Consider the following 17,627-nt stretch of genomic DNA (forward strand, 5'->3'; position numbering starts at 1 on the left):
AGTGCCCTCGGTTACTTACCTTGCTCTGTCACATACAGTAATGCACAAGGTCCCTCAAACCAACCCCACACCAGTAGAAGAAATCCAGTAGCTGTTCCCCATGTCTCAGATGTAGGTACTTCTCCAAATAACTCATTTCACAGACAACAGGTGAGAACAAGGCTATGTAATACAGAGTTCACAGACAGTGATTTTGTTCCCCCCTCCCAGGCCTGACATTCCCATGAACACGACTACCTGCTCTCTATGAAGAGGGCTGTAAGGGCTATGACAATGCTCACACTAAAGTATGAGCATCCAGGGATTTAACAAAAACTGGGATGTTTGTAAACAAATTTAATTTATTGGCATTACTTACAAAATAAAGTTTTAGACCATGATTTTCCATCATGTCTGTGTCACTATATGGTTTTATTTTGTCATAACGAAACAGAAGGAGAATTGCAATACATTAGAAATCCCAGATTAATCAAGCTGCAGACAGGGTCCCACGGTGCCTTGCCGGCGCTCCCGCGCCTCGGAGGCCATGCAAACTCTGAGTGTTGGGATGGCTGCCCGCAATGCCCGCGGGCCCCAGCGCAGCTCGGACCCGGCGCGGCTGCCGAGGCCGCGGCATCGCTCCGGCTGCGCACCCGCTGCGGCTGCTCCTGCGTCCCCGGATCGGCTGACACCTCTGCCCGCTGTCAGGACTGCACCGTCCCCTTAAGGTACCACATCCCACCGTAGCTCACGCAGCAGTCCTGGGGAGACAGGGAAAGGCTCTGTTAGGCTGCTCAGGCCCTGGGAGGGGCTGCCACGGTGCTGGAGGCACCATCCTAAAGGCAGGTAAAGGGTGTCTGCATCTGGTGCTGGGTGATGTTTCCTGGTTACAGCGGTACTGCTGCGTTGATGGTTGGACTGGATGATCTCAAAGGTCTCTTCCAACCTTGAAGATTCTATGACTCTAAAGTCCATAAAGTCTTGGGAATGACTGGCTGGCTCTGGGACAATAAACATGATCAGTAACAAGCCCTTCTCCAGGGCACAGGATATCCCCACCCTGGAGGACAGGGAGCTTCAGTGGAGGGGACACACAAGGAGGGGAAGGCTGAGAGCCACAAAGGGACAAACGATGCCAAGGCAGTGAGGAACAGCAGTGGCTCCTGGGGGAGAGCCTGGGGCTCATGCAGAAGCCAGCTGAGGGAGGGAAGGATGTGTGAGGGCTGGAGGAGCAGGGCAGTGGAGGGGTAAAGAGGGGCTGAAGCGCAGGGGAAGAGGCTGAGGGGAGCAGCAGGACAGAGCAGGAGAGTGAGGGCAGTCACTGGATAAGAATCTCTTTCTATGATAATGAAGTGTCAAACCTCAGCCCTGCTGTGAGCACATGTGTGCTGTGCTTACAGCTCCTCAGCAAAGGAGCACAGGAGTTGGGTTGTCTTGGGCTCATTTCCTTGTTTCTATTAGGTGAGCACAAAGTCTCTGGAGCTCTGAGCTAAAGGCTTCCCTTTCTTTTGCTCCAACCTCCCTCTTAGGTAATTCAACACAGGCTCAAGTACTACTGCAGAACTGAGGCTGTGGAGCTTAAATGTATCTTTGTTTCTGAAGTCTTGGGGCTCGTCATAACAAAAACAAACCCAGAGGTTAGACAGAGGGTTTGCAGACTGATCTATAAATGCAAAAATACAAACCTTGTCAGTCTGTTCCTCTGTGTATAAAAATGAGCACAGGCAGATGGGGAAATAGGAGTCAACAAAACCAATTTCACTTGAAGGGGAATCCAATCTCTTGTGGCTTAAAGAAGCCAGAGAATCTTCCCATTTCATTAAATCATACTTCTAAATTTTATTTCAGAAACAAAGGTAATTTCCCCTAGTCCTGTGACAAATGTATTCAAGGCAATAAAGCCTGCCACAACACAAGGCTGGTCACCCACTGACTTACATAAAAACAGTGCCTGATCACTTAGGGGAAAGTATTTTTTCTAGAAATAGGTTATCTGTTAAATAGCAACAGCATCATGAAAAACTAATGCCAGTACATTGTCTAGATGTTCCAGGAGAGCTGATACTTGAGCTCATGAAGTCGCTGACAAATCCCCCAGCACAGCGAGCCAAAGGAAATATTGTCTAGCAGGCAGAAATGTCTGAGCTTATTTTACTGCTAAGACGACCAGGTTCTCTCAAGCAAGACCAGCTTGCTTATTATCACAGCAACAGATCTGTAGCTCTGCAAAGATGCTATTATTCATTTGCAGATCACAATGTAATAAAGTACTTAAGCACTTGTCTTATTGAAGTGGGTGACAGTGAGCAAAGGCCCAGCCACAATGATTAAAGTATTATTTTAGTTGGCAACTTTTTGCTTGGCCATCCTGCATCTCTTTTAAAGTCATGCCCTGTGTGGTCTGTACTTTATACCTTAAACTTATGAACAAGTAAATGGTGCATCTTCAAAGAGAGATGAAAGGATTTAAATAAACATTTACAATGAGATGTGTTAACTACTAATCTGCCTGCTGGTTTTGGCCAGGGTTTTGCTCTGTGCAAAGCTGCACATCCTGCTAGAGAATAAAATCCACTTCCTTCTGAACATGTGGCACTTGTGTTCTGCAGCACTAACCAGCAGCAGTCAGCTGGTAGCTCAGAGCACTGGGCAGAGCCCTCCCACCTCCTTAATGTTTAATTCTGCATTATTTAAAAAGAACTCAAGTATCACATTCACTACACTCTATTCTCTGCTGCTCCAAGATGATGCTCAAACAAAAGAGATTTGTTGCAATACAAAATAATGTGTGAGCCATTGCTGCTTGGAGGGAAAGAAGATAGAGTGAGACAAGTGCATTTTTAAGAAAACAAACTGAAACACAGGCTTTGTCCATATTCCAGCAACAACTGTTCTATCATCCTTATCATTTGTCAGTTCAAGGTAAAACATAATCCTTTGCTCAAATCAAGCATTAAAACTCATGTATTAATTGGATCAAACCAAGGTGAACAGAAGCTTACCTTTAAAACCCTATCCACCTCCTGCTTGTTGAGATCCTCCCCACACTCCTGACTCAGCTGGGTCTGGATGACATTCCTGCGCACCCGGTAGTTTTTTGAAAAGATTTCAAGCAAAACTTGGCGATGCTTTAAAAGAAAATGTACTGTAAGTACACAGAGAACAATTATTTCTGTCTTTCTATCAAAACTGCACATGCCTTAGTCTGTACAAAACATTCCCTGAACTACATCAGAGGATTCTTGCTTCATAATCCTGAAACCATCCCATATGTTCCTGCTCATCCCATATATTCCTTATTCTCCAAGGGCTCTACAGGGGTCCCTCCTGACCCTGTGGCCCCACCTGCATCTGTTCTGTGACCTGGGGCACCCCAAAGGTACAAAAACAACTGAAGATGGAATGTATTCCTCTCAAATGCTTGCATGGGAGCTCACATCACTCCAGGCAAGAGGTTGGCTAGTTGTTGCCTCTTTCCTATAGAAATGTACTGGGTTCATGGAGCTAGGAATCCACTGCCCATCCACAGGCCATCGGGCACCTGCCCTTTCACCTCCTTTACTCTGACAGCAGTTAGCACTCCGCAGATGCTCACATGTGCTGCAGTCATTTCCTACTCTTAAGTATAAACAGATACAACATACACCTGGTAATCTCAGGTTAATGCTGCATTACCATCGAAAGGAAAAGAACCTTGAACTGGATCCTGGTCTGCACTGGAGAATCCTTTCTTCTCACAGGTTCAGAAATAGCTACTGAGATGGTTACTGACATGATCACCAACATGTTACCAGCTTCCTTTCAGCTGGAAACAGGTTAGTGTTAAAAACACCAATAGAGAAAGAGGAAAGCTACCTGCTGTACCAGTTCCAGAAACATGGATGCAAACAATACCAAACACTCAATAAAAATATAGTGGGGAATGTCACTTATTTTATCTTTACCTGATCATAAGTGTCACCAGCTTCCCAAAGTGCATAGACCTTTAGTTCATCTGGTGAGGCAGCAGTCTGTGGAGGAAACTGAGAACAAGAGGCTGTTAAAAATAACCAGCTATTTAATGAGTTCTGCTTAATGATTCCACGATACTGTATCCCTGGACACCCATTACTGAATCAAAACCCTGGCTGCCATGGAATAATAACTGCTGAAAAAACCCAACTGCTGTCCCACCCCACACTGGAGGGGGTGCCTTGGCTCTGGAACCTTCTCACAGCCCCACTGACAGAGCAGAAACATGGTCTGTGTCACACCTGTGACCAGGGAATGGGATGAGCACCATGGCACCCTGAGGTGTCTCAACGTGCCCAGGTTTGACTGATGGCTCTGCTCAGGGTGGGACACCCTGCACAGGGCACTGGTGCCACATCTGTCACACACCTACCACAGCTGAGCTTTCAAGGGAACTGCTGGACATACTGGAATCCCATGAACGGTGCATGGGGACAGTTTCCCACTGGTGGTGAGCTGACCACCATGTACCAGAACAAACCCAGGGTTTGGACCTTGATGCTATCCCATGGCAAGGTATCTGTAGATTTTTCCTGTCAGCAGTGTTTGCTTCCAGACCATCCAGAACAGCTGAGAGCACCAAGTGCATTCCATGGTCTTTCTGGAGGTTTCTACCTTTACAGTGGCAGGTTTTACAGATTCAGAGTCCATCCTGCAGTTATCTGCTTCACTAATCCCAAATGAGCATTACTGACAAGCAGAAGCTTCTGCTGTATTGCCATCTCTGTTTTGGGGCAGACTACAGGACTCAGAAGACTGGACACTGAGCCAGCTATTTGCTCATTTCAGGCTCCAAAAGTGACAGTGGTTTTGCATGTTTTGTTTTCCCCCCATGTGCCAAGCTAGAGAAACACATTCATTTTTTTGAGGCAGAAGCCTCACACCCCTGCAGACAGGAAGGAGCACAACTGCCTCTCCCCCTAAAAAAATAAAATTCCATCCATTCGCCTTAACATTTCCCCTTAGAGCAGTGACTAATGAGCACTGCTGGAATATGCCTTCACTCCTGACATGTCTCTTCCTGTCTGTCACTAACGATTTATTCCTTGCTAACCGCCCAGATGACCTAAATCAATCATCTGTGAAAAGCTAACAAGCCAGTCCCAATTGTTCTAGCATCCCTCAATCCTGGCTGCTGGTACAAACCAAACCTTTCTTCCCAGCCTCCCTCACCAGCCAAAAGACTTGTGCATCACAGAGTGAAAAGATCAGCATTTCCTTTCATGCTCTGCCTCTGATCTTATTGCAAAGGGGAAGGGTTTTGTCCAGTGGGAGCTGCCTAGTGGGATTAGCAGCTTTGACTTTCAGGTTAGTCCAAATGCCTGGGTTATAACAAGGTTTTACACTTGGTTTAGAGCCAGGATTCAGGTTGACTAGGCTCACACCACCTGACATAATTCTCCTCCCATAAGGACACTTGCTTTTGAGGAATAATCTCTCTTGTAGGTTTTCAGCAGAGATAAAATCAAATACTCGAGCTTCCCTCCACACAACAGCTGCAGCAGGAATGGCAAAGTGCAGCAGGGCACTGGGAGCACCCAGGCACAACCTGCTGGGCTAGACAAGTGAGCACAGCCCCAGAGTGCAAACTCCTCCTGTCTCAGCCACAGGGCTGAAACACAGCTGTGTTTATCCAGCCATTCTGTGAGGAAACAGCTTCCAAACAAACACAATACTTAGGAAGAAAAATGCACAGAATCTCCTCCTCCCAGCCAGCTTTCCTCTGCAAACTGCTGCAAGCCAACAGCTCCCTGCTTGCTTGCTCCTGTCACAGCCTGGCCTGGGAGTGGGAAATGCCATCAGGAATTCCTCAGAGAGACACAACACAAACAGTTCACTGCCTTGCCATCTGCTGTCCCTTTGCTGGTTTATGTCACCTTGATCTCCCCAGCCTCACCTTGATACAGTTCTCAGCTACCTTAAAATCCTTTTCAAAATATTTGCCCTGTGCCCCTTCCTGCTCTAAGCTCCTGGAGCATGAGCAGGGCTCTTGGGAGGTGAACTCCATGCTGCCCCAGGTCCCAGGGCTGCCACGTTCAAATGGAACTCTCAGGGAGAGGAGCCCTGGGCTCTGGAAGTTCTCACTCAAGCACTGAGCCACTGCCAGGCAGCCTCAGTTATAGCTACACCAGATGGAAGGGGCTGAGAATGCCAGAAAAAACAACTTATCAGCTGGAGAAATCCTAAAGGTAAACTGCTGATCTCAGCTCTCAGGGAGGCTGGCACTGGCACCAGCCTGCAGGGCTCTCTGAGTGCAGGGCTGCACTCCCCTCCTTCAGCCCAGCCAGGCAGAACACACACAACAGTTACATCATTTCCTGAGGCCTCAAAAATAGCCTTAAGTTTTGGGCAGAACCTTGCCACTCCAGAGGCCATGGGAAGGGAGCCATGGCAGGAGCCAGCCACCCCCCAGTCTGCAGGAAATGGGTGTAGGTCCCCAGGAGCCAGAGTCCTGCACAGACCCTTCCCAGGGGTGGGAGAGTGGCTCAGCTCAGGGCACAGGCACGAGTCCTGCCTGCCCAGGGCTCCTCTCCTCTTCTCTCCTCCCTGTCCCCTCTCCTCACCCTCTCCCATGGCAGCACCAGGATTTACTCTTTCCTGACCTGTGCTTTTCCCTGACACCTGATGAGGGACAGCAAGCACAGCACCCTGCAGGCATCCCCACGGCCTCAGCTGCAGCTGGAGTGGCCTCTCCTGGCTCCCCACAAGTGCTGTTTATCTCATACCCCGGGTGCTGCTGGTCAGCTCTGTAATAGATCTGCATTCCCCTGCTAAGGTCTCAGTTGCCATTTTCAGCCACATGTTTTCTATAATAGGTAAGCAGTCAAGCCAAGAGTGTCTTCACCCGCCAAAGAACATCATTTTAATTACCTCAGATCATTGATTTTTATCACCAAAGCACTTCCAATTACAGAAAACTAATGAGTAACTATGAAATCCCACGCTGAACAACCCTCCAGGCTTTCCCTGAGCTCAGGCGCCCTTGCTGGGTTCTGACAAAACTGTCCAAGGGAACAATCAAGAAACACCAAAGTGTCTGAGCCCATGCAAAGAGTGAACCCAGCCCCAGCACCTTTGCCATCTGCACAGAGCATCAGGGGAGGCTCAGGGGCAATGATTTACATTGCTGCCAGCAGTACAGGCTCATACACAAGAGCTCAAGTACTGCAGTAAATTCTGAGTCAGCAGAACTAAAACTTGCAACACTCTCCTCAGGAGACATTCCAGGGACCACTTCTGCACCTCTGCAGGTCTCCTGTGACAGGGCTTTCCACACAGAAGGAAGTTCCTGACCACCTCTCTTCAGCAGGATTTTGCTTTTTGAAAAGATAAATGATCTCACTTTCACTTCTCTTGTGGATTTTCAAAATCCCCAAACTTCCAAAGCAAACAAGCCCCAGTCCCAAGGAACAGAGCAGGAATGACCTCAGCTGTTTACCATCAGCATGGCAGAGGCACACATTACACCAGGTGCAGGGGAGAGCCTGGCCAGCACTGAGACAGTTCCAGGCAAGCACCACCCCAGGACTTGGAAACTGCCAGGAGAGAAAGCAGAAAGCACCACAATTGCTGCTCTCCCTAGTGACATTTCCAGGCTGTTCCTCAGTTCCCAGGTGCCACAACATGTACTTTGCACACGACTGAACACGTTCCTGCTGCCCCCCAGCAGCTCCCATGCTCCAGGCTCTCCCAGCCCTCCTGCTTCCTGCTCTTTTCAGCAGTTCACACGTTCCTTCTCCTCTCTCCCCACAGGCAGCTGCTCCCAAGTTCCTTCTGGTTGTAACCCAATCAGCAGTGCCAGACGTCTTGTAAAATTAATTTCCTTTTAGGCTCTTTCCCATGATGCCAGATTCCCTTTGCTCTCCTGAGCAATCCAGTGTCTCCCAGCCCTGCTCTGTCTCACGCAATCACCCACGTCGTTTCCATGCAGACAAAGAAACAGACACCTCTGCACAGCCTAGGAGGAAACAGAGGCCAAGGAAACCTGCTGCAGCTGGGCTTTGTCGCTTCCCAGAGGCTCTGCTGGGTGTGCCCTGCTGCTCCCAGGCAGTCAATGTCACCTTTTCTCTCCCAGCTGGGTCCCTGTCCCCGAGGGAAGGAGCTTGTGCAATTCCAGGAGAGCTGATGGGAATCTGGGACTGCCTTAGATCATGTTAACAGGAGCAAGTTGGGACAGCAAATCACTGTGGCCCAACACCTTGGATGTGGAAATGGAGTCCCAAGGACAACAGGGCAGAGTGCAGAGCCTGCCAGAAGCAGGACCCGAGACAGAATTCCAGCAGCTTCAACATGTCCAGTATCAGACAGGTACTCTGAGCACATCTGTCCCTCTGGTCCATCAGCACAGGACACAAATAATTCAAATCTCAGATGTTTAACTGCCCCCCCTGCCCCCATCCCTCCCCCAAAGCACACCAAGGGAAAACCATACTTACAGGCACCAAAATCTGTTTGCAGCCAGTGTCCAACACCATGTCCTGTAACATTTTGTCTGAAATGCCACTGAACAAGGTATGTCCTGGAGGCAGACTGGCTAAGTGAAGGTTAAATAACCGTTTAAGCTCACTCAGGGTGAGTACAAACTGTTTCTTAAACGTGGAGGACACAAAGGCCTTCAGTTCCTGGGCGACCCTGTCGATGCAGCCCCCGGGCAGGTGGCCATTCACAGGGTCCATGGAGCCCTGGGCTGGGTGCAGGCCGTTCACCAGGCCGTTGTTCAGGCCCTCATGGGCCGAGGTATCCATGGGCTCCTCCACACCCACAGGCTCCTCTTTGATGCGGATGTTGGGAACATCCGTCTTGGCCGAGCTGTCGTTTGATTTCATCTCTGCCTTCTGCCTCTGCAACTCCTTCTCCAGCTGCCCATAGTTCTGCTTCACTTTTGCTTTAGCCATGTTGACCCTTTGCTCCCCAGAAACCAGCAACGGATGAGCTGAAAAGAAACAAAAGGTACCATAAATCTCAGCAGGGCTCATAGTGAAATAAAACCAGGAAACATCACCTGCTTAGGAAATCTAAGGCATAAACCCAGTCTGTTGATTAGATTTTACATTAGTTTTGGGGGGTTTTGCTGGATTTTTGAGGGCAAAAAAAATGTTTGTTTATTTAAAGCCAAGTGCTTGGGGAAGGGTGTTCCAGTCAAGGAATCTGAAGCAAAGTGTGTTTGTTCAATCACCAGGGCCTTTTCCACAATTCAGGAAACCAGGATACAAACTGCTTACACATCTCTGCTTGTGACCCAAATACTTCTTTGTCCAACAACTCTTGTTTTTGTCTTTTAGATTCTCTAGTGGCTGGTGGGGGCTGGTGCAGCCCCTGCCAGAGGCAGCACCAGGATGTCACCAGGTACAGGGAGGAGTGTGGAAGGGTTACAGTGAACCTGAACCTGCAGCATGAGGTGCACAGCAGGAGAGGCTCAGACCCTCTGCTCAGTGTCAATACCCAGTAATGGGGAGAAAGGCACAGGAAGGAGTTCTTTCCCATGGAATCCTGCCCTTCTTCCCCTCTCCACAGCCAGCCATCCAAAGGTGAAAGGAAGGGGTGTGCTGGCAGCAGAGGAACCCAGTTCTTGCCAAAGCAAGGAGTGCAGTGTTTGAAGCAAAGGCATGCCCAGCACACATGCTGTTACCTTCTCTGCTGTTAGACTCACTAATCCTCTCCAAATAACCCAACTCCTAATCCTTCTGAGCAGATCAGACACAGGGCATTGAAATGGATTCATATGCTCCTTTGTCAGTTCTGCTTACACTCCTCAATTGCTCCAGTGTCTAGAATCTCAAGTTTTTACAATCTTTTAGGATTTTGGAGCAGCCTACTTTAATACTCTCACTGGCATCCATAGTGGAGGATGTCAAAACCAAACAGCTTCACACCTCCTTACACCTCCTGCCATTACATTCTCCAGTAATTGCTTGGCCCTCAACCACACCAGAGAGTCTACTGCAAATCAGGGAAGTAAAAAATCACCTCATTCACATGAAGTTGCATTAACTTTAAATTGAGAGTGAGAATTATTTGTGCATGGTCTCTGTTTTCCCTTCAGGAGCAGGTTACACCCCACAAGCTGCCTGAAATGAGCAAGTGGGTAAGAGAACCAGCTGATTTTACAGTGTCAAACAGCGAGTCCCCAGGGCCACAGACTCCTCCTGGCTCTGCCACAAGGAGTTGGTGTCACCTCAACTTCAGTGACATTAGTACAGACCAAGATTTGTCTTAAATATTCCAGAGGAAATAGTAAGAAAGAAAATGCATTAAACAAAACCAGTCTCCACCACATTCAAAATCAGAGAGGAACTCCAAAACATCACTCAGGAATATGGATGGGCAGATGAATACATGCAAGTGCTTCAGCATGATCCAAGCACAGTTCCATTTACCTGATTGTGTCTCTTGTTTCTTTGGTGTCAAGTGCTCCTTTAAGAGATTATAGACCTTTTCTAATCTGAAAGACAAAGACACAATATTCCAGGACAGTTTCAGTTGTTATGCCTGCATGCAGCCATGCCAGCTTTAGCCATTAGCTAGAACATTCCATCTCTCCAGGGAGCCAAGAACCAGGAATGATTTGAGTAACACCTCCCACCACACCACACCACTGCCCGGGCTCTGTGAGGGAGAAACTTGGAGCCAATACAGACCAGATTATCTATCAGTGTCTACAGAACCCTTGTACTAAACAGTTCTTTGCTTTTAGCTTATTCCCCAAAATACAGTAAACTATTTACTTGGCCTGAATGCCCATCCACAGCATCTGTTGCCTCTGAACTATATCTGGATGCTTCTTAACAAAATCTTCATCGTAAGGGAGCATGAACTCCCAACCTTTGTTTATTCTTGCCACAGACATGTGCTCTAGGAAGTCTTTCACATCTTCTGGACAGAGCTAAAAGAAAAAGCATAAATAACACGGAGATCAGTTTACACAGGACAGATGAGGCAGTGAGCACTGTGCACGAGACAGGAGAGCTGGGCTGATTTGGTGTGCATGGAGCACCTCTGTGGGCACACACCCAGCTAAGTCAGAGATACTCATCCTGCTCTGCAGCACAACACTTTCACACACTGTTAAAAGCCCAGGACTTCAGAGAGCCGTGGTGATTAATCACCCCAGAGTCAAATAGCTCATGGCATGTTTTGCAAAGAAAAGGGAGTTTCCAAACTGAGATGAAAAGGTTCTATGGGGAAGAGAAGCATATTCTACAATGTTAATTTTATTTTAGAGCTGCAGGCCAGACATGCTGCACCTACACATGCCCAGCTTTCATGCAGCAGTGGTTCTTACATTCCAAAAATAGATGGTCTGTGCATAAACTGATTCCTGTTTTATCATTTTAGTGCATTTAAAGAATTTGGGATTTGTACTTTTGACTTAAGTGTTTCTCATTCATTTGCCACTTTTAACAGAATGTTCAGGTGCCTGAGTTACTTTAAAGTTCTTAATATTAAAACTGGCAAATGCCAACAGAAGAGTTGTTCTTAAGACACCCAAAGCAGAGCAGCTTCTGTGGGTTGTGTAAGCACCTTCAGTCAGCTCAATTCAAACTGTGCCCAGCTTTCCACTGAAACACAGGAGAGGACATGATGCATTCCAGTGGCTCAGCCACAAGGCCAGTTTTGGAGCTGTGAAAACTCGTGGGAGCTGCTCAGAATGTTTTTCTCTAGAAAGAGTATTATCTATACCTGCTCCAGATGGAGAGCAAAGCAGGCACTGTGAGAGGAAAGACTCACAGCAGCATCCACTATCTACACCCACACAATGCCCAGCAACACTTGGCCAACTTATCACCACCTTTGGATTTAGGAAGGAAAGGAATCCACTCACTTTTGTAACTGCTGCTACTTCCTTTCTCACAACCCAGCGGTCCTGTGTGAACTTCCACATCTAGGAAGGGAACAAAAGAGGAAAATCTAACAACTGCATGTAGCAGTAGCTTTACTGAAGTTGTAGCAATGACCCTGTTCAACGATGTTACCACAAAAATAGAACCCCCATTCCTTTCAAGAATGTAGAAGTAAATGATTCTCAGCCACCTAGGGGAAAAACATCTTCTGGCTCCTTCTGTCCTCAAAGGGCCATGAACACAGGCCCAAAAGCTTTGAGTGTCCGTGGTGTGCCTTGGCAAACCTATGACTACAAAAGCTATGAGGAATCTCTTGAACTCAAACTCCATTTAGTTTCAGAACAAAAAATAAACCCCAACAAAACCACTGCAGTGATGCTGGGACCCCAGAAGTCACTTCTCACATACCTCATCATCAGCCTAGAGACACTCTCCATGCACTCTTGCACAGGGGCCTGTGCAGGCTGATGGCTGCTGCCCTCCAGCAGCACAGAGCCCCTACAAAGTGCCTGTTCCCTTCTTCTGCCCCCATCACAGTCACTTACAGCTATGCCAAGATGTCCTGTCACTCACACACTTGTCCCCAGGCAGGGCACAGCCAGGAGCTCTGCACAGCAGCTCCTGAGGTCCAAGTGCTGAGAGGCAGCTGCTGAGGGCAGGCTGACAGGACTTGGGCAGAACACTGAACATGACCTTTCTTTTCTTCCTGTCTCCATTTAAATAAGCTACAGCCTCTTTTCGTCTCTGTGTATTAATAACGTTGTTAAGAATCCAAAATCTCATTACTGACAATTTCTTCCTGGCCTACAGCATCGTCCATGCCTCCTTCTCTCCCATTCAGCTTCTCTCTGCCCACAAACACACAAACCAAATCCACTCACTTTAGGGCACAGGGCATTTCTGTTTTAAAGCACAAGAAGTCCATAAATGTTTTTTAAACTTATTAATTACTTTGCACAAATACAGGGAAATAAAGTTCACTTTTTAAGCTAGAACACATTTTCTCCACAGATGCCATACAGCATTAAATATTATTTCTGAGTCTTAAAACCACACATTTCTCTTTGTCTGAAAGAAGGGATCAATATTTCTGGCTATTTTCTAACATTTAAACTTTTTCCTTCTTGTAGTATTAATCAGCAAATTATTTGCCTTTAAGATCAACACAGATCCATTTCTCATGGAAGGTATATCTGACATAATCCAAATGAAAATAATGTATCTTTTCATCCTAAATATTAAAACAGTATCCCTTACTTAACTGAGCACAATAATTCTGGTCCCTGAACTTTACACATGACGTGTCACCTAATCTGCTGTGTCCTAAACACTTATGTCACTGGGTCACACCTGAATCCAGGTCTCCATATGGCAGTGTCTTGGGCAGACATCAAGAGACAAGGAAAAGTCAGTTTCAATCACCATCAGTTTGATCTTACAGTAGTACTGCAATACCCTTAAAATCTCTTGCACAGCATTCTCCAGTTCAGAGCTAAACCTCACGAACAAACTCTGCAAAAACAGTCAGGTCTAACTGAAACAAATGAGAGCTGTGCACTCATCAGATTTGCTCTGGTGGGGCGGAAGCCATAAACTGATTATGAACTTAGGAACCACTTAGGACCTTAATTCTTTCCATGGTTAGTGCAAACAAACACAATGCAGAGGTTGTTCCTTTTTGCTGTGGTTATGTGTGTGTTTACAAGACCCATATTCATTTCAACTTCCATGTGCAGCTACTGCTCACAAAAGGTGCCTGGGAACAAAGTCCTTTCACTGATTAGCAGCCCTAGGGAATAAAGTCCTTTTTAAAGATCAACAGTGCATGCTCAGGGAGCACAAGGCTTACCCACACTGCCCTCCTGAGCCCTCAGTCCTGAGCCCATGGAAATAGAGCTGGAGAAACAAGCACTGCATTATCCAGTCCTGGCTGTTCTGCAAGCCCCACATTGTGGGGGCAATGTGATAGTGCTGTACAGCATGTGTTAGAAAGGGATGAATGCTGCTAATGACAGATGATCTGAACCTGCCAGGCAGACACAATGTGAGCTACACCAACACTCCCACGGCAGACTTGTAACAACACCTTCAGGATTAAAGCACAAACAACTTCCTTGGAGGAAACACCTCACTGCAGTAGAGCAGAGTTTTGCAATGCTGTGGCCTCCCAGGCAAGCTTCACCCGTGTTTTCCTTCAGAAGCAACAAACACTTTGATACTTACAACAAAATCTCTGCCTCTACAGAGCACTTCTGCAGGAACTCCACTATGGGGACTAGAAGTATCTTTCGGATAGAGAACATCACTGTTAATTAAAAAGGAAGAGAAATTAGTTACTAGGTACTCCAGAAAAATAGCATTAGTGAAGATTAACATAACAAACATGCCCTCCCTGTTCTGCAGTTAAATTATACCTTTATCCAAAGCGTGGTTTTCATTAAAGGAATTAACATTGGTGTAATTACACCATTGCAATTACACTAGTGCAGAAAGGCTTAGACCAGCAAAGCACAGCCTTGTGGCAAGCAGGTGTGTGCAACACAGCTACAAGCTCTGCTTTGTTCTTGCAAAGCCTACCCTCCCTTGGATCCATGTAAACAAGACCAGAATGATCCTAAGAAGTGCTTAGGCTAACCTGGTATGCAGCCTTGAAGGCAGCATTTAGCCAAAATGCTGATGTACGGGCAAGAGAGTTTTTTATTTCCTTCCCAGCAATCAAGAGTTTAACAGAACAATATTACAAAATGCCATACTTGAATCAACAGCCCCAAGACCAGCATTACTCTCTGTCTGTGTCCTTGTCTGCTTGCAGGGCCAGCTGATGACATGTCTTACCAGGCTCTCCAAAGCCCCACAGCAACTCAGGTTCAAGATCTTGATCCTACCCGGGCCAAAGAAGTGGGTCCCCACTCTGTTCAAAGCTCTGATGTGTGCTGCTCTGTGCCCAAACACCCCATTCACTACAGATCCACACATCCTCCCCAGAATAGCAGCAAAGAATCAGTTATAACCTAAGAACAATGTGAATGCTAATATACTGTCTTTTAACTTGCTCCCAGCTTCCTCCTGTAACAGCTGGAGGGACAGCAGGGTTGCTGTAAAAGATGGTCACATTTCTAATACAGGCCTGTACCACAATAGCTGAAACATCCTGCTGGCATACTTGGACTGGCAGCTGATGCCATTCATCTTAACACAGCTATTCCAGAGACTGTAAATATCTGCATGCAGGGCTCCATCCAGTTAAAAATTTTAAAAAATTACTGCATTTTAATTTCAATTCCCAATAGGATGCTCTATCCTAATAAACAGGAAGATGATACAGACTCCAATTCATGTGGTACACTCAGTACCCCCATGCTTGATTTATTGAGGGTAGTTTTCAGCTGACAAGAGCAGCATCCACTGATGAACAGCAACAGCACTGCACAGAGATCCTTACAGGACTGAATTTTGCTAAGGGATACTACAGCTTACATTGGTTTAATTTTCTGTGTTTCTATTTGACGCTAATCTCTGGAAGAACTCAGAACAGCTCTCTCACAAAAGAACATGAGTGCAAACATCAAAAACCTGTCACAACTCAGATGCAAACACAGATTACATCACTGCTCAGCCACAATCCCACTTGGGACCGGTACTAAGGCATTATCCTTTCACAGCAACCCTGTGGATACGGAACAGCTGACTGCACTGAGACGCAGACAACGTGAAACCAAAGGTTTCACCCAGGAGTTGGGAGTCGGGGGTTTTGGGCCACGAGGGCGGGGACACAAGCCCCGCGGTCCCGGAGGGACGCAGGGGCAGTCCCGGAGGGATGCCGGGGCGGTAACGGAGGGATGCCGGGGCGGTAACGGAGGGATGCCGGGGCGGTAACGGCGGGATGCCGGGGCGGTCCCGGCGGGATGCCGGGGCAGTCCCGGAGGGATGCCGGGGCGGTCCCGGAGGGATGCCGGGGCGGTCCCGGAGGGATGCCGGGGCGGTAACCGAGGGATGCCGGAGGGATGCCGGGGACAAAGGCGGGCCGTACCTCTTCACCACCCAGTTTCCCTGGACCAGCAGCGCCACCTGCTGCACGCAGCGCAGCACGGCCGTGGGGTCGGTGCCCGAGCCCAGCAGCCCCAGCAGGTTGGCGAACGGCATCACCTTCACTGCAAGGCAAACACAGAGTCACAAACACCACCCACACACCCGGGAACGGGGATTCAGGGTGTGCACGGGCAAAGATTTATCTTGGGCAAAGAAATAAAGCCTTAGGTTTACCACCCTGTGCTGTAGGCATCATCTGTTCTGAAAGTATCTGCTAGTGTTACAGCAGAGTTGACTGGCTGAACTGGTCACAAATTAACATATTAATAAAACAATAATTAAAAAAAAAAAATCCAACCTGTATCTTTGGCAATATCTGTAAGCAGAGATACCTGACAAGGCAGGACACTCCTGAGGCAAAATCCTCAGGATTTGCTCTCATCAGAGAGTAATTCTAAAGAGACAAAATAAAATTCCTAGGTGACACTCATGAAGTGTGTATCATTAAAAATTTCCCAGAAAATGCCAAAGTGTAGGCTGTACATGCTCAGACCCCCATATTCCAGGAGATACTTGCTGAATGTGTATCCAGAAAGCTATCATCAAATCAGAATTTTTTCTAAGAGCAAATTGATGGCAAGTGTGTCAACAGTCAGATCAGCTGTCACTGCACTGCTCTTTTTAGGGAAAGGCTTGGGATTTAGATTCTTCAGAGAATCAGAGAGCCAGACAGTCTGTCTGATGGGGTGACAGAACTGGTAATACAGGGGAAGGCACCTAATCTGAGGTAACTAGAAGTCACAAAGTGAAGTGTAAATGTATTACAAAAGCTACAAACCATTCTTCATCAGGATCTTGATCTGATCAGCAAGGGGTAAAGTTCTCAGCTGGGCCATAGAAAGCACGTTGCTTGGAGCCATTGGTTTCTCACTGCAGATAAACAGATTTGCAGCCCATGAAAAGGAGAATCCAGCCAATGTGGACTTTGAACATTAGGTACAAACACTTACTTCTCTTCCTCTACGCTTGGAGGCATCAGCATCATTAAATATTCACTAGAAGAAAAGGAAACACATTCTTTAAAATGCTTGTCTTGAGACTTGCCAGGTTTAAGCACAGTAATTTCTCACTTGGAGTAAACTTGCTTGTGTGAATCTACAAAACAAACATCAGCATGAAAAGAGCTCTCCGTTCCACTGCCACCTGCTCAGAACTAGTAGTAAAAGCTACTGACATTCATCTGCCCAAAGTTAAGAGTATGAAGTAAATGTGAGTCAGAATCCCAGCTCTTTTGTACAGCACAGGTGTCCAAAGAGAGGATCTGCACAAGGAAATATATTAAACACAGGTGCTCTAACAGCCATCAGCAGCATCATGTGAAACCCCACAGGCAGCGAGAACCTCCAGCAAAAAGCAAAACTTCTGTCCCACCCATGCAATTACCAGTGTCTGTGAGAAAGAATCAGATCCAAAAGACTCTTCAGAACAGCTATCACTGATTTACTGATTTACAAGAAAAACATGCCAACACCATCACCAGAGCCAGACTCTGCCAGTTCACTATTACTTGGGCCACGGGTGTCCCAGGTGACAGGGAAGCACTGACTGCATTATGGAAGGCTCCTGTAGAGCTGCAGTCACCAAGAAACAGACACAAACACCTTTCAAGTAGTTTCAGTTGTCCCCACAAATCACAAAGGGAAGTTTTATAACATTTGCTAACAATGGAAGTTATTGGCTTCAGAGTATTAATTTGTATTATCAAGA

General features: G+C 47.0%; 1 protein-coding gene across 2 annotated transcripts in view; it reads right to left on the minus strand.

Moving 5' to 3' along the window:
* Window positions 1-321: 321 nt before the first annotated feature.
* Window positions 322-17,627, minus strand: part of POLR3E (RNA polymerase III subunit E) — a 28,047-nt gene continuing 10,741 nt past the window's right edge. Inside the window, exons 11-21 of one of the 2 annotated variants that reach the window (XM_041462366.1) lie at window positions 16,871-16,915; window positions 16,699-16,790; window positions 15,862-15,982; window positions 14,055-14,136; window positions 11,813-11,872; window positions 10,716-10,873; window positions 10,368-10,432; window positions 8,427-8,923; window positions 3,924-4,001; window positions 2,982-3,107; window positions 322-740 (exon numbers count right to left, since the gene is read on the minus strand). In XM_041462366.1, the coding sequence (XP_041318300.1) occupies window positions 684-740; window positions 2,982-3,107; window positions 3,924-4,001; window positions 8,427-8,923; window positions 10,368-10,432; window positions 10,716-10,873; window positions 11,813-11,872; window positions 14,055-14,136; window positions 15,862-15,982; window positions 16,699-16,790; window positions 16,871-16,915 (1,381 nt within the window). In that variant the 3' untranslated portion in view covers window positions 322-683. Of the gene's footprint in view, window positions 741-2,981; window positions 3,108-3,923; window positions 4,016-8,426; window positions 8,924-10,367; window positions 10,433-10,715; window positions 10,874-11,812; window positions 11,873-14,054; window positions 14,137-15,861; window positions 15,983-16,698; window positions 16,791-16,870; window positions 16,916-17,627 lie in introns of those variants that run through there. The other variant, XM_041462369.1, reaches the window with a different exon arrangement.

This window comes from Pyrgilauda ruficollis, unplaced genomic scaffold, assembly GCF_017590135.1.
Source record: "Pyrgilauda ruficollis isolate IOZ18807 unplaced genomic scaffold, ASM1759013v1 scaffold16, whole genome shotgun sequence".
NCBI lineage: Eukaryota > Metazoa > Chordata > Aves > Passeriformes > Passeridae > Pyrgilauda > Pyrgilauda ruficollis.